We start from the raw sequence: 14,881 nt of genomic DNA, 5'->3' as shown, positions 1-14,881 counted from the left end.
ACCTGTATCAAAAAGAGAAGTGAAGCACATAGGAGGTTGTGCTTTGGGAGTTTCCACTTGCTGTTAGTTGCTGCTCGACACACATCTTGTGTAACCGAATAGACCAGCCTCTGTGTCTTCTTGCACTTTTCGCCATCAAGTGTCCCAGTCACCAATGAGCTCGGAAATTGTACAAGATGCTCTGGAAGAAGCACTTCCATCTTCAAAGCATCTAGCTCCTGTGCTGTCAGGGACCATGGTAGCGCCTTTGGCTCTTTGAATGCCTTTATAATGTGAGAATGGAGGGTGAGTGCTGCTTCTTGAAGTTGGTCAGCTGTTCCAAGTTTGTATGCACATCCAACTGCTTCATCTACAGTAATGCTGAGCTGTATATGAGGTTCAACTTAATACACTCCTGTTGTTGCACCTTGGAGAAGGTGAGTTCATGAGAGATGTCTTTGTCGCCCTCTAACCGTCTTGCCAATTTCTCACTGTGGTATTCAGGATTAGGAAAACCTTGATTTTCCAATGTCTTCATGTACAAGTTGCAGATGGATCTTAGCTGGACAACCTCTTTGCATTCAATCACATTCCTAAGAATGTAATCCTTTACCACACAATATGACTTGTTATGTGCTGCTATCTTCTGGGCCTCAGTGTTGTCTGCTGCCTTTTCTACTCTCTCCCTTCCACGCTCATGGGTTTGGTACTCTGTGTTGAAGTTGTTTCTGCATGATGGATGATACTTAGCTTCCATTGCAAAAAGGTCCTTGCCCTGCACCTTGCGATAAAGAGCCTCTTTCTTTAATTCTTGTGCCCTAGGCTCAATAACTTTCCAGCCTGGTTCCTTGTGTTTCCAACTCTAAAACTTTGTAAACTCTTCAGTCTTTCCCTTGAACTTGGAGTTTACTTTGTCACAGAAAATGCACTGATTGGGAAACAAGAAGGAACACCTTCTTGCAGCTCCTTCAGATTGAACTGACAGTGATTTGACATGGCGCAGAGAGTCCCTTTTCAATGATAATGATTCACCAGATGAAGAAGCCTTTGACACTTAAATGATTTATTTTCCCTGTAAAGCTTTTATAGCAATATTGGTGATAGCCAATTGTATCCAAAGACAAGTCCTCTAATTTCAATGGAATCTGTTCACAAATATCCCTCATGTGGTATGGTGAACTGATGTCTTCACAGAGTCTCATATCTCATATCCTCCACCCAACTAAGCTACCAACACTGCTAGTCAAGAATACAGATTCGATTTCCGAAAGCCTGTGATTATAGTAAAAACTGTCGAAAATCACTTTAAGTTATGACTACAAAGGTATATCTTAATTATAGTTTCAAGTACTTACTGAAATTTTTCCAAAAGAGAGAGCAGTGGGATATGGCGATCTGCCGGTACGAACCGACGACTGCCAACTGCCAACAGGGTTTCCGCGGGGTCATAAAAAGTCATAAATTTAACAATAAGAATTTAAGGCCATAAAAAGTAATGAAAACGTCTGGATTTTCCATACAAGGTCATAAAAAACATTATTGATATGCTAGTCCATTGATTTGTTCTTCCATCAAAATGCGCTCGCAGCGGCAATGGCATTCATTTGTTTCGCCTGTTGTAGTTCTGTAGGAGGAATCTGGGTGGAATCACACTGGTAACACAGCGTTCCAGAACTACAAGGTCCATGCGGCAGCATACAGACTTGTCAGAATTAGGACTTTCACAGAAACCCACGCGAACTCCGAACATTCTGTATCATACTGAGTCACTGCTTAGATTAATTGCAATCATCCTGTCTTTCACAATGGGAAAATGTACCTTAAACGATCTATGGCTCGAAGAACGTGCGTTTAGTAGCTGGCTCAAGCCCATCGCTAACAATCGGTATCAAGCATCCAAACACAAGACGCGGAAAAGCTGAACTGAGTAGATGGTTTCTCTCACGCTGTGTTCGGTGCGGAGAGAGAGCCGTGTATCATGGACAGTCCCTCATGCACATGAACCAACAAATACTAATCGCAGTTTTGAACAATCAAAAGTATGTGAAAGAGCCCAATTCATTACCACAGTGTTCAGGGCTCACGCTGAGAAAGGCGTCTCAAAACGCTTGTACACCGAATTTGCTTCTTTTTGCTGTTGTGCCGACAAATACATACAAAATATGTCAAAATACCCGCCTTGGAAAGTATGCTCGAAAAAACTTATTTATTTGTCAGTTATTTGTCAATTATTTCTTAAGTGAAAGTAAACAGTTGAGGAAAAAGATGCGTTCATAATCTCTTAAAGTGACCGTGCCTAATTTAGCTACTGGCTGCTGTAATGTTAATCCAAGAAAATGAAAGAAAAATCACTCACTGCTCTTGAATTCATTACTTTGTAGTTTTAACAAGAATTTATGCACAGTCAAACCAAAAATTATCCAGACTCCAGATATAATTTTTGATATACATATTTTACAAGTAGGTACAGGACACTAATACATTTATGTAAGTGAGTATAAGCAAACTGTGACATATTATACCCAAAGAATCTTCATACAGTGAACTACTAGTGAAATAGATAGATATAAATGTTTTATCTATCTATATATAAAATTGGGAACAAAAATTATTCATCACCTTATAAAGCACCATGCATTGCTTATGTGTTTTTTTTTCTGAATTGCTAATGCAACCTTTTCACACCACAGTCTGAACAAAATGAAGCATTGCTTGGTAATTGGTCAACAAAGTATTGATAGTTGTGTAAAAATTTTCATAAAAACAATTGTCTGTAGTTTTGGTTGATTACGTACATTTCTATCAAAGTTATGACATTATCAAGACGAATTTGTTCTGACAGAGTTTAACTCTTAAGTTTTTGTCATATTTTATAACCATTTTAGAAGCAATAGCAAATAAACTAATAATGTGAGAAATGTTCAAGGTGTCTGATTTGATTGTATGTTAAATTTTTACATTGAAGACTATGCAGTGCTATTTTACATTTAAATATTCGGTTTCTGTACCTTTACACCTACAAACTTGAAAAAAAAACTTAAAAATTGTGTAAATAACAAAAATAAATAAAAATGAACGAACATACAAATTAAACAGTTTCAAACATGGCCCACTGGTACAACCTTCACCGGGTCCCCGCTGACCCCAGCTACGGCCTGTGGGTGTTGAATACTGTGACCAAACACCAATAACACTTATTATTTTGGAAAGTAATGCCATAAAATAATTGCTAATTTACAATTTTACAATTGTTAAGTGTTCCTGTGTTCTTGATATTGTTTTATGGTGTCTCCTTTATTTATACACCTTTTACCTGTTTCTTTATTTTTCTCAGGTAGGTAAGGAAAGTCGACCCTGGACAAAACTATAAACATTTCAAAAATACTTACATCTTGCTCAGTAGACTTCCCTGTGGTCAGTTCTTGCTTAAATTACTACTCTTGCAGACCATAACTTGTCAATGATAAATTACAAGTTTTATTAAAATTAACAAAAGTTATATCAAAGTACAATAGTAAAGTTACAAAATCAAGGTATAATCAGCTGGTATCAGGCGTCGAGGGATACTGTGCTTGTTCAGTATCCATCGGTCGAGTCTCTCTCGCAGTCTTTTATACCCAGACGTCGAACGCTGGTTCTTCTGATGTCATCCCCTGGAGTGCTGCCAAATCCTCTGCCGAGGCTTTCAGTTGTTTACGTCGCATTGCTTTAGCCCTTTTCATCTTCTTTTTCCTCTTAACCGTCAGGTGAAATACACCTTAAATACTATATTGTCCATTTATCATAAAAACTATTTCTAATATACATAAGTGTTTCTACTCTAAATCAGTCACTACATACATTTCATGCAAGTAAGCAGTTTTCTTAATGTAAGTGAAATTACACAATACATTTTCCATATAGCATTAATCACAGGGTAACATCTTTGTACTTAAGCAAAAGCATTATTACTACTTAGGTTACAGTACAGTTACGTCTGTTTAAAGCAAATTAATCATTAATCAAGACAATACAATTGCAAAATCATCATCTCCATTAACAATATTCAAGAAAAAGAAGGCGAAGGCTTCAGTTTCTTAATCTTAAGAAATAATAGAATAACTCTTTAAATAATAAAACTTGTTACTTTCAATGAAAGTCAATAATAAAAAAAGACTTTTGAAAGGAATTTTAATGACTGAAGTTATTTATCATAATTAGTGTAGGTCATAAATTCAAATCCTAATAAACCCATAAAAAGGTCTTAAAAAGTCTTAAATTTGACTGATTAAACCCTGCAGAAACCCTGTGCCAACTGCAAAGCCCCAAAATTCAAACACTTGCAGTTTATGCTCAGTCAACTTTTTGGACCTTTTTGGATTTTTTCTTTAGTTTATTTATTTATTTTATTATTATTTTTATTTATTTAAGTTAATTTGCTTTGTTTTGTTAACTTCAAAAGTAAAACTATTTTAAATAACTTCAGTTTCAGGATAGGTGAAGTAAAAGGTTAAAATAAACCCTATTTCAGGCTGATAAATATAATAAAAACGCTCTCTTTTTGACCACAGATGGTCAAGATGTTATAAAACATGACAAATAACAATTTCTGGGGTCAGAATTGTATTTAAAAATGTGGTCATTTGTCTCTGTGAGTAGTTTACATCAAAAGTTATGCCACTTTAAATCATATTTAGATTTTTCAGGTTTGGTGCAAAGGGTTAAAAATAAAGCATTTTGGACATTATTTCAGCTTGGTACCCAATTGAATCTTAAAATAAACACTTGAATGATAAAGAAATAATATGTTGTGGGAAAAAAAATCACCCTACACTGTCAGAAAAAAGGTTACGGTTGGGGTCCGTTTGTGAACACTTTGGGTACAAATGGTGAAGTCGTACCCTTAATGGGTCATAGTTGCACCTTAGGGTACTTAAATATACCATTTAAGGGTAAAAAAGGTACAAATATGTTTTCAACTGTCAGAGGGTCCATGTTTGGACCATTTAATCCCCCCCAAAAGGTACAATTACTTGTGTGACAAAAGGACAAAGCCAAAGTGTATGAAACAGTCACCCAAAATAGATTAAACAGTAAGATATTAATTTTCATGAGTTGTTGGTTATCTGGAAAAGATGCACAACATAACCCAATATATTTAAGAGCTCACATCTTTATTGACTAGTTCTGAACAGTACACAAACACATAACATTTAACTGATTATTCAGAGCATCAATATAATACATTTTAAACATAAAGTAAATGTATTAAGGTAGGCCTACATTTGTAATTTTAAACCTATTAAAAAGCTGTTTTAAATTTTGCTTTTAATTTAGAGTTGAACAAATATATGTACTTAACTTTCGACGGTTATTCGATATCATGGCTGTCTCACTTCTGATGCTGTCGACGAAGGATCTTCAAAAATTGAAAAGAAGCTGGAATACATGTCACTGAAAACGAAACAGAGAAATTCAGAGGTAAGTTTACTTTTAAGTACTGTGGAAATCCGTTCTTTCCGTTTCCACTTTCCAGTCATATTCACTTGCTCTGCTAGGCCTAATGTTACGTTTCCTGACGCGTGAGGGAAACCTTTGTTCGAAAACACTGACATGATAAACCAACGCATTATTATTACATTTTAAGCTTATCGTTATTATTACAATTATTTAGCCAGAAATTAAACTTTAAGTTTTTGCATCACACATCGGCTAGACGCTGATTAAAAACAGCGGTGAAACTGCCATAGAAAGAGTTAACGCTAAGTCTATGGTTCAAACCCATCGCATTTTGTGTGAATCGGCTTTTATTTTAACTAAAGCTGGGTATTAGTATGAAACAACAGATTTATAAATTAAGTTTCCCAGAATTGTCTTACCCCAGCAAACACAGAACGTTGTGAGGACGTTGCCAGTTAGTCGTCATTTGGTCAGCGCGACATTACTTTATGGCAACGTTGTGAGGACGTCGTGGTAAGGTTCCATTTTTTTAAATCTTGGCTAACTTCCCAGAAACGTCGTGGGCACGTACTCAAAAGACGTCGCTAGTTAGTCCCATTGGGGACATTGTAGCGACGTGCTCAGCTGGTCTTCAGATAACTTTTAATATTATTGCACTAGATGTATTATTATTATTAAGATACCATTTGAACAGCATATTCTTTGGGAAATATACAAAAAAATTAATCAAGCATGTTAAAATAATTATATATATATATATATATATATATATATATATATATATACCCTTGTCAAAAAATCCTAAAGGATTCCAACAGGAAAATTGTACAGGATTCTTAATGGAATTTCTATCATATTTTGGAACCATTCTTACAGGATTCCATTAGGAATTGTCTTATAGGATATTTTTGTCTTGTCCTATTAGATTCTTATTGGATTCCTTTAAGATTCTGTTAGGAATTGTCTTATAGGATATTTTTGTTTTGTCCTATTAGATTCTTATTGGATTCCTTTAAGATTCCGTTAGGGATTGTCTTATAGGATATTTCTTGACCTATAAGATTCTTATCGGATTCCTTTAGACAATACATAAATATTCTGTAGGGTAATTTTTACAGGGTTTTAATTGGATTAATTCAGTCCCTATTCATGTCTATATGTGAATTTGTACTTATTGATTTTTATTTTAAATCTTATAATCTTTAAAGTTGTTTTAAGAACCCTAAAGGTGCACTTTTCCACTGTATATTTTACTAACCAATAGGATTTCTGGATTGTATCTTACAGTTTACTTAAACTCACCTTGATGTAGACATTTTTCATTGTTCAACATGTTGCACAACCTGCAGTCACATTATAAACTTTAGATGTGATTTGTGCACACAACATTAGTGCACAAATGGCGCTGATATTGATGAAATAAAAGACAAATAAAACAAATCAATTTTCTATTGTTTTATTTTCATTATTATTTCATTTAATATAGTCTTCTTTCATAAGTTGAATTATATTGAATTTATTACCTTTTTGTTCTCTGTTCAAATGATATTCATTACAGGCTTTCACAAACAAACAATAACTAAAGCAGTAACTGGGAAATACAACATTACACACAATCACTGTTGTGCCGTTTTGCCAACTTGCATTCGTCTGTGCATTTCTGGGAGATGGCCTTCTTAATTACATTTGCTTCAACATTGAATTTATTTTTGATGTAGCCTGTAAGAGAAAAAAATGAACATAATGCAAGTTTAGAAAACATTGCAATTACAGAGGAATGGTTTTAGCCATCTATGTTCACAACAGAACTACTCAACAGACTGAGCCTAAAACTAGTTTTCCTGATTTCTATTACTTTTGATCTATATTCACTGTTTAATAATTTATGTATTCAATACATCTTATATATTAGAATTCCTGTACATGCCATAGCTTGTCATGGATTTAGGCACTATTGTACTGAGGTGACTGGTTTGCAATGTATCCCTGATTGCTAGTACCAGAAAAAAAATAGAGAGCAACAACATACAGTGGTTAAAAAAAAAACCTTTTTTTTGCGTTTGGCTATCTTATATAGTACCTTTTTTTTTATCAATATCTTAAAATATGGCAATCCTGCCAACACTTAATTTTCAGAAAATGATTACTTACTAATGATGTCAGACACTTTTTCAGAATCAAGTTGAGGTTTGGCTGCTTTGTTTTTGAATGCATTGGAACATCTTCCTGTGTAGCAGTGTGTTGCGAGAACACCTCTTCCAAACACTGCCATCAAGAGGTCTTTTGTGGCTTTTTTGTGATCAGTCCATTTCACATGGGCAAACTGTTCAGCAGTGATTGACGTGTTGGGGCCAATTCTTACCTGAAAACATTGAAACAATAACAGAATTCTAAGGTGAACTCAGTAATATTTGATGAATAATTTTGATGCAGTGATCGCGTCATTGCAATGCGTTTTCTCTCACAAAATGCTTTCACCACAACTAACAGCAAACACTATTTCAACATCAATACAGTAAGAGCTTCGTTGTGCAGCATAACGGTGTCATTCATTATAACAGCAGTTTGGGCAAAAGTGCAGATATACTCGCGATGTGTGATTGATAGCTCCGAACAAAATAAAGGGAGCTTCTTTAATCGCTCTCTATAGTTTAACCACAATTTAAATAACAGATTTGTTTCATGCTATGCTACTAAGAGAAACAACATGAAGTTGATGGTTTAGTCACTGGCTTGATTCACTGATGCATAAACCGTATTAAACGGTTTAATAATAAATTCTGTGTGAACTTGAATAATTAGCTACACATCAGAAATCACTGATCACAGATCAGGCATCAATGAAAACTGTTACTCACTGTTTGTGGCGGTGCTGTTGAATCGTATAAGTCTGTTTGCAACGGCTGTGCTGACATTGTGACTGAATTACGTGTAAATGTTTGGGCAGGCAAAGCAGAGAAAGGGGAGGTAACCTTTGTCGTCAAAGGGGGAAGAATCCAGATCCCCATTTTCACAAAGGCAGAGCAGGACACCCAGGGCTTGGTTTACACCTATCGAAATGTCTAGGCACTGGGGGACCATAGGCAGGCTAGGGGAACTCATATTAATGTAAAAAAAAAATCATGCTATGTGACCTTTAAAATTGACTCTTCTGTTATTAATTAATGGAAAAAAAACTTTCTTTGAATGAACAAACACATACTTCAGGTCATTGTGTATGTTGTCACTAGAGATGTATCAATCCGATACTCGGGATCGGTTTCGGCTCCGATACTGCCATTTTCTGCGGATCGGTGTTTTGATCAGACGAGACCGATCCAAATCCGATACCGTGTTATTGTTGAGCTACATTTTTGTGCACATATTTCAAGTGTTCTGAAGCTGTTCCATAGTTCAATATGAGGTAAAGATTTATACAAAAGTAATTAAATACAAGTTCACAAACTCTTCTTTCTGCTGAGCTGTCTGTTAACCTCCATTCAGCAATCAAACTGCATTTTGCGTTTGGTTATCTTATACAGTGCAGTTTGTCGATCTAAAATGGTAATTGTGCATTAACAGCTGTCAATTGATGCTGCGTTCTAGGCAGGTATTTGAGCCTGTAAGTCACGACTCACGACTTTGTAGTGTTCCAGTCAAGTCACGCCAAACTAGGGCTGTCACTTTTAGTTTGAAAATCGATTGCATAATCGATCGGACCAACCAAAAAAAGTTTCGAAAATGAAAATAGGGATTCGAGTTTAACCAAATATGTACAGTATTAATTAAAATAATTAAACAATAAAAAATATAGATCTAACAAAACTCACAAACAAGCAGAAAAAGAATTCCGAAAGTGCAGTATGCCTTGCAAAAGCTAGACAGAAAATACCAACAATTTTACGCACCTATAAAACCCAGTGACGTCGAAAGCGACCTGTGCTGTGTTCACACCAAACACGAATAGAGCGTCTGGCGCGAATGATTTTAATGTTAAGTCAATGTAAAGATGTGTTTACACGCGTCTGGAGGTCTCGCGGCGCGGTAGACGCGAATTCGCCTCATTCGCGCATCTAGTTACAGGAGATTCTGAGTTATGAAAAGGACCATTGCAAACTGACAGCGACCGGCTTTAGTGGTGGAAAATTAGCTGTACCTGAGTGTCCCTGGGACATCAGTGCGGTCAAAGCGCGTCTTCTCAACAGCTGGACATATAGTGAATAAAAAACGCTCTGCTCTCAATACATTTGTAATGGCCCTAGCCTTTAATTATGCCTGCCTAGTGCCGCCTAGCCTAAGTTTCAGTTACGTTCAACAAAAAAAACACATGGCCTGTTCTCAAATCTATTTAAAGTTTCATTTTTTTGAACAGTTTTTGAAATGGATTGAATCTTTATTTAAAATAATCATGGAGATTTTTAAATTGCCTAAATCATAAATGCAGCCGGGCTGAAGCCTGCAGTGATGTTTTTCTTTTGTTATGGCAGCCGTCCCCTCTGCATATATGTTTTTTCGAGAATGTTGCACTCCTGTTGCTGTTTATTATGCTGCACGAAACTTCATGCCAATAAATAAGAAATATTGCTGACTTGTGCGTTTCCAGTGCTCTCTTTACGTTCGTCCATTATTTGGCATTGAAAAATGAAACTTTTTTTCTTAGACATGGAAAATCGTTTTTACATCGATTCAACGAACACTTATGTCTTAAAAATCGAAAATGATTTTTTCACAAAAGTGACAGCCCTACGCCAAACTGCCAGAGCACAAGAAATAGCTAGATGAAAACAAACCAGCATGGCAGACCATAAGGGGCTTATGCTCATTTACAATCATTTCTATCGCCAATGGTGCTTATGCCTTGCTTATGTGATTAATTTATACAGTGAACACATGTAGTTTAAATACCTTTTTGCCGTTACCATTACTTCTAGACTCCTTTATATTAAGAGTCTGAAGAGAGGAACTCGAGGCTGGTATGACTGCAGAAGACTCTGAACTGCAGGGAATCAAATCTGAAGTGGGTCCAGGGGGGGTTCCCAGTGTTGGGATTGGCGCAGTCATTAATGGAGTGCATCCTAGAACAAAATAACTTTTTATAGCATTTGATTTGAAGCAATCATTTACCCAGATTAAAAACTTTACACAGGTTACCATTTTTTAAAAGTGTCAGAGTTTCCAAAAGAGCACTCTTGATTTCTGCAAGTTCTGCAAGTATCTGAACATTAAATTCACTGTCATTGTTTCTAGATGTTACTGCCTCCCTGTTTGATTCCTAGAAAGATAAAATAGTTGTTAGAACAATTTGTATGTAGTTATTAAAGGGGTAATTCACTGAAAAATGAAAATGTGATGAAAATGTACTCACCCTCAGGCCATCAAAGATTGATTGAGTTTTTAACAGATTTGGAGAAATTTAGCATTACATCACTTCGATTCTTGTATTATTCTTACCAACATACATACAGCTTTACACTTTACAAGACATTAATTGATGGCCTGGAAATGGATTATTTGTGAATGTGATGTTTTTATCAGCTGTTTGGACTCTCCTTCTGACGGAACCCATTTACTACATAGAATCGGTGAGAATTGGTGAGCAAGTCATGTAATGCTAAATTTCCCCCAAACTGTTCTGATAAAGAAACAATCTCATGTACATCTTGGATGGCCTGAGGGTGAGTACAATTTCAGGAAATGTTCATTTTTGGGTGTAATATTCAATAAAAAATAAATGAAATGTTAATCCTTGCTTTTAATAAATATAAAACAATTAAAGAGTTAATTCTAGCAGAATTCCAGACAAAATAATACATTTAAATTTCAAAATACAGTTACAATTACAATTGCAATACAATTAGAGGGTGTAACAATACCGGCACACAAAAAAATTGATGGCTCAGTCCATACCTCGATTTTGAAGTCATGCTTCGGTAGAGCAGGAGAAGAAAACTAAACAGAATTGCTTCTCTTTTTTAACAGTAGTTTACTGAACAAATTGTGTCTCTGTCTTTAAAATAATTCATATGTAGATCCAATGGGCCAGGGCTAGGCTGGGCAAGTTCGGTACGCCACGAGAGTCTCGTGGTTCATACCGTTGGTGGTGTATCATAGTTTTTCAGTTTGATTTGAATATTATTACACCCCTAGTAACAATATACAGTTTACCATAGGCCTAATGCACATTTTAATTATAAGTATCTACAATTTGAAGCAAGAGATAAAGACTAAAAACATCACATATATGTCACTTTGTAGAAATAATCTTACTTTTTCTTGATTATACTGCTGTAGAAAAGATCTGGCTCTTATCCTGTTTATGTTCTTTGCAGCAACCTGTTTGTTGACAGACTGTAGAGAATTATAAAATTACAAATATAATCTTCAAATTATCTGCAAGTAGCAATCATCTGGGTAATGTACTGTATAGGGATGCATCGATACGATACTCAGGATCCATATCGGCTCCGATACTGGCATTTTCTGACAAAATCACTGCTATACAAATATATAGTCTAATCTGTTTGTTTTGCATGTTTCTCTGTGAATGAGCAGCATTGTCATGTACTAAATACACAAGTATGCGCCAGCGTGGCTAAAAGTGCCAGGTTTAACAGTGCCTGCTGTCTCACTATCTGAGGACGTGAACACAAACACTGAGAGCCTCACTGAGAGAACAATTAATAATAATTTCAGACTTTTATTTGAGAAACCCCTGTCAAAAACAAATACACTGACACTCAAAGCTCTTCAATACAACCCATCCAAATAAAAGTTTGCTTTTTAACTTGAAGAAATTGACAGAAATTACGATTGTACTATAATGTAGCCTACTTCTTAAATAATTATGAGAATAATTTACATAAACATTAAGGAATATAATTTTTGTCCCTCATTTTAATTTTGTAAATCTCTGTTTTGCAGCCCTTTGCAAAAAAATAAAAGAATACAGGTCTTTAAACATCAATTAGATTGTTTAATTTGTATGCATTTTCATTACCACCATTTTTTATAGTATATTTATATTAAGTAATATAAGTACAGAATCCAGAAAAATTAAGTCAAACCAGAATTTATGAATTTGTATGAATTATTAATGATAAATATAAGTTATTAAACTAATAAATAATCAATGGTAAATTTTTATTGTTTTTGAGTAATGACATTTTAATAAACACATGCTTTCAAACATTTGCTCAACCCCCCATCCAAAAACAAATTGTTTTAAATGTTTAATACGTATACTGTGAAACCGTATAACCATGGTATTTTCTCAGACGGTTATCATACTATGAAAATCTCATTCCATTACAACCCTAGTCTGAAATTACCACCACATACAAAAAATCCTAAATTACCTCATATTCCTCACTGCTGGAGCTCTCCGACAGTATTCGGCGGTATTTTTTGCGCTGCCCTCTCCCCAATTGTTCTCCATTTCCTTCAGGCCCCGTCCTGTTGATGACCGTATTTAGCTGCTTCAGCATTGCAGATCTAGTTCCTTAAATTATAAATAGTAATAATTATCAAAGTTTGCATCAATTTTTTCACAGAACTTATATATTAATACAAACACATAAAATTACTTACCAATGTTTAAAATTTTTGCAGGGCTTGACTCATCTTCGTATGAAACGTCACATATACAACCAATTTCACAGCGGCCATGTATCATTTTATTGGTTGGAAGCACATCCCATTTTGGGGGATCTTCGATCCATTGTATCAGCATGAACCTCATTTTTCTAAATAGGATTTTTTTTTTTAAATCTTAAATTCTTCAGCATCAATATTCTGTCAATCAGATAGTTGAGATGTTGGCAAATAAAAACATGTTTATTATAATAGTATATGGTTTCATTGAGGACAAGACTGTGATGCAAATTCAGGCCGTGATATCTCACACTCATCCAGGCCACACAGAAAAACAGGGGCCAAAACAGCTTGACACTGTAGCAGTACTCTTAAAAGGACATATTTCTACCTTTTAAACCCTAACAGGGACAAGTCTAACTATTAAGGATAAAAAAATTATCAAATATGTCCTTTTAAGGATATTGCTCCAGGGACAAGTTGTTGAACCCCAAAAAAAATTCTGAAACCACAAGTCCATGGAAAATAATTAAATGTTCTCTCTTTCACTGCACCATTGCTTCCCTTTTCTTAATTTTCCCGCAAACCCCAATTTTTGGTGGGGGGGTCATAGAAATTCTTACTTTTATTTAGCAAGGATGCTTTAAATTGATCCAAAGTGAAGATAAAGACATTTATAATGTTACAAAATATTTATATTTCAGATAAATGCTGTTCTTCTGAAGTTTCTATTAAGTAACCCTGTTTAATAAAACGTAACAAAAATAATAATAGACTGGTAATAATAATAATAATAAAAAACGGCCTTGGTGCTTGCAGGTCTGAACGTTATGACAGCCTGTTGCTTGCTTTCTCTAGGCAGAGATATGCTCAAAAGCAAAGAACACAAGTTGTTATCTTCTCATTTATATTCAAGCGATAAGCCCAGTGAACTGAGGTTTATGGTAGATTTAGAACAGTGCAGGGGCTTTTCCCTCCAAAATGATGTTCAAAACTGTTACTAAGCAACCAGCGCGTAAGACGGAGCGTTAGGCCTTAACTGACAGCCACTGACGATCGTCTATTTCGATATTATTGCAAAAATAACATTTAAGAAATTAGTATACAGTTTCTACTTATGGTTTAAGTAGCTGACGAAGGTAACCCGTTAAATAATATCATAATATATGTATTTTTTTTTTCTATAGCGACCTAAGACTAACCAGATGTTTACGTAAGTTAGGCCACTTAACAAAAACATTTTACACAGGCTTACGCTTAAATATTTCTATATTGTGTGAAATACTGACATGAATTAAGTAGTAAATATGTCACTTACAATTTTCTGTCAGTGCTCCCTCCGGTTTCAAGCTCCTGTCGTCTCCTCCTGTCGTCCGACCGTGGCAGTTTGTGCAGGAAATGCGCATGCGCAATTAAATGTTCACGCCTACCAAGTGAGTTGTGGGCGGTGTTTTATATATATATATATATATATATATATATATATATATATATATATATATATATATATATATATATATATTCTTTTTATATTAATTTTTTTTATAATTTTGATTTGAGAAAGGTTCTGAAATTATTATTATGCAGGAAGATACATTCATATTTGATCTTTGCACAACAGTGACCACATGATTCAGCTAAACCAGAAGATATCCCTACAGTGAAATGAATGCACGACAAAGAGGTCCTTACAAAAGGTAGCCTATTTTTACAGCTTGAAGTTAAGCAATAAAAATAATACATTTAAAAAAAATATTTCGAATAATAATGAGTACATTTAATAAATCCAAACTCTTTTTTTATATTTATGGATATTGTAAGTCTTATACAATATTGTTATTGATATGATTATTTGTTTTTGTTGTGAAAAAAAAAGTTTTTAAACCCTCTAGCA

At 34.9% G+C, this 14,881-nt stretch overlaps 1 protein-coding gene across 3 annotated transcripts; it reads right to left on the bottom strand.

Annotated features, from left to right (window-relative positions):
- Positions 1–6,869: 6,869 nt before the first annotated feature.
- Positions 6,870–14,413, bottom strand: LOC113067438 (uncharacterized). Of its 3 annotated transcripts, XM_026239855.1 has the most exons (8): positions 14,306–14,413; positions 12,985–13,139; positions 12,753–12,895; positions 11,665–11,745; positions 10,549–10,669; positions 10,303–10,472; positions 7,570–7,780; positions 6,870–7,137 (listed from the first exon to the last, which is right to left on the bottom strand). In XM_026239855.1, the coding sequence occupies exons 2-8, from the start codon at positions 13,133–13,135 to the stop codon at positions 7,025–7,027; spliced, it is 990 nt and encodes a 329-aa protein (XP_026095640.1). In that variant the 5' UTR covers positions 13,136–13,139; positions 14,306–14,413; the 3' UTR covers positions 6,870–7,024. The 3 variants fall into 3 exon arrangements, with proteins under 3 accessions (XP_026095640.1, XP_026095639.1, XP_026095641.1); XM_026239854.1 differs by lacking the exon at positions 14,306–14,413 and having other exon boundaries at positions 12,985–13,313; XM_026239856.1 differs by lacking the exon at positions 14,306–14,413 and having other exon boundaries at positions 11,665–11,730; positions 12,985–13,313.
- Positions 14,414–14,881: the final 468 nt, after the last annotated feature.

The sequence above is a fragment of the Carassius auratus genome, linkage group LG28B (genome assembly GCF_003368295.1).
Source record: "Carassius auratus strain Wakin linkage group LG28B, ASM336829v1, whole genome shotgun sequence".
Taxonomy (NCBI): Eukaryota; Metazoa; Chordata; class Actinopteri; order Cypriniformes; family Cyprinidae; genus Carassius; species Carassius auratus.
The sequence above is the reverse complement of the archived record's forward strand: the minus strand, read 5'-3'. Positions and strand labels throughout refer to the sequence as shown.

Bases quoted from the DNA above. Each gene is read 5' to 3' on its own strand.
- LOC113067438 (XM_026239855.1), bottom strand. From the start codon at position 13,135: ATGAGGTTCATGCTGATACAATGGATCGAAGATCCCCCAAAATGGGAT. The intron at 11,746-12,752 runs GTAATTTAGGAT...AATTCTCTACAG, and splicing joins CCAGCAGTGAGGAATATGAG to TCTGTCAACAAACAGGTTGC. The intron at 10,473-10,548 runs GTAACCTGTGTA...ATTTTGTTCTAG, and splicing joins TCTGACACTTTTAAAAAATG to GATGCACTCCATTAATGACT.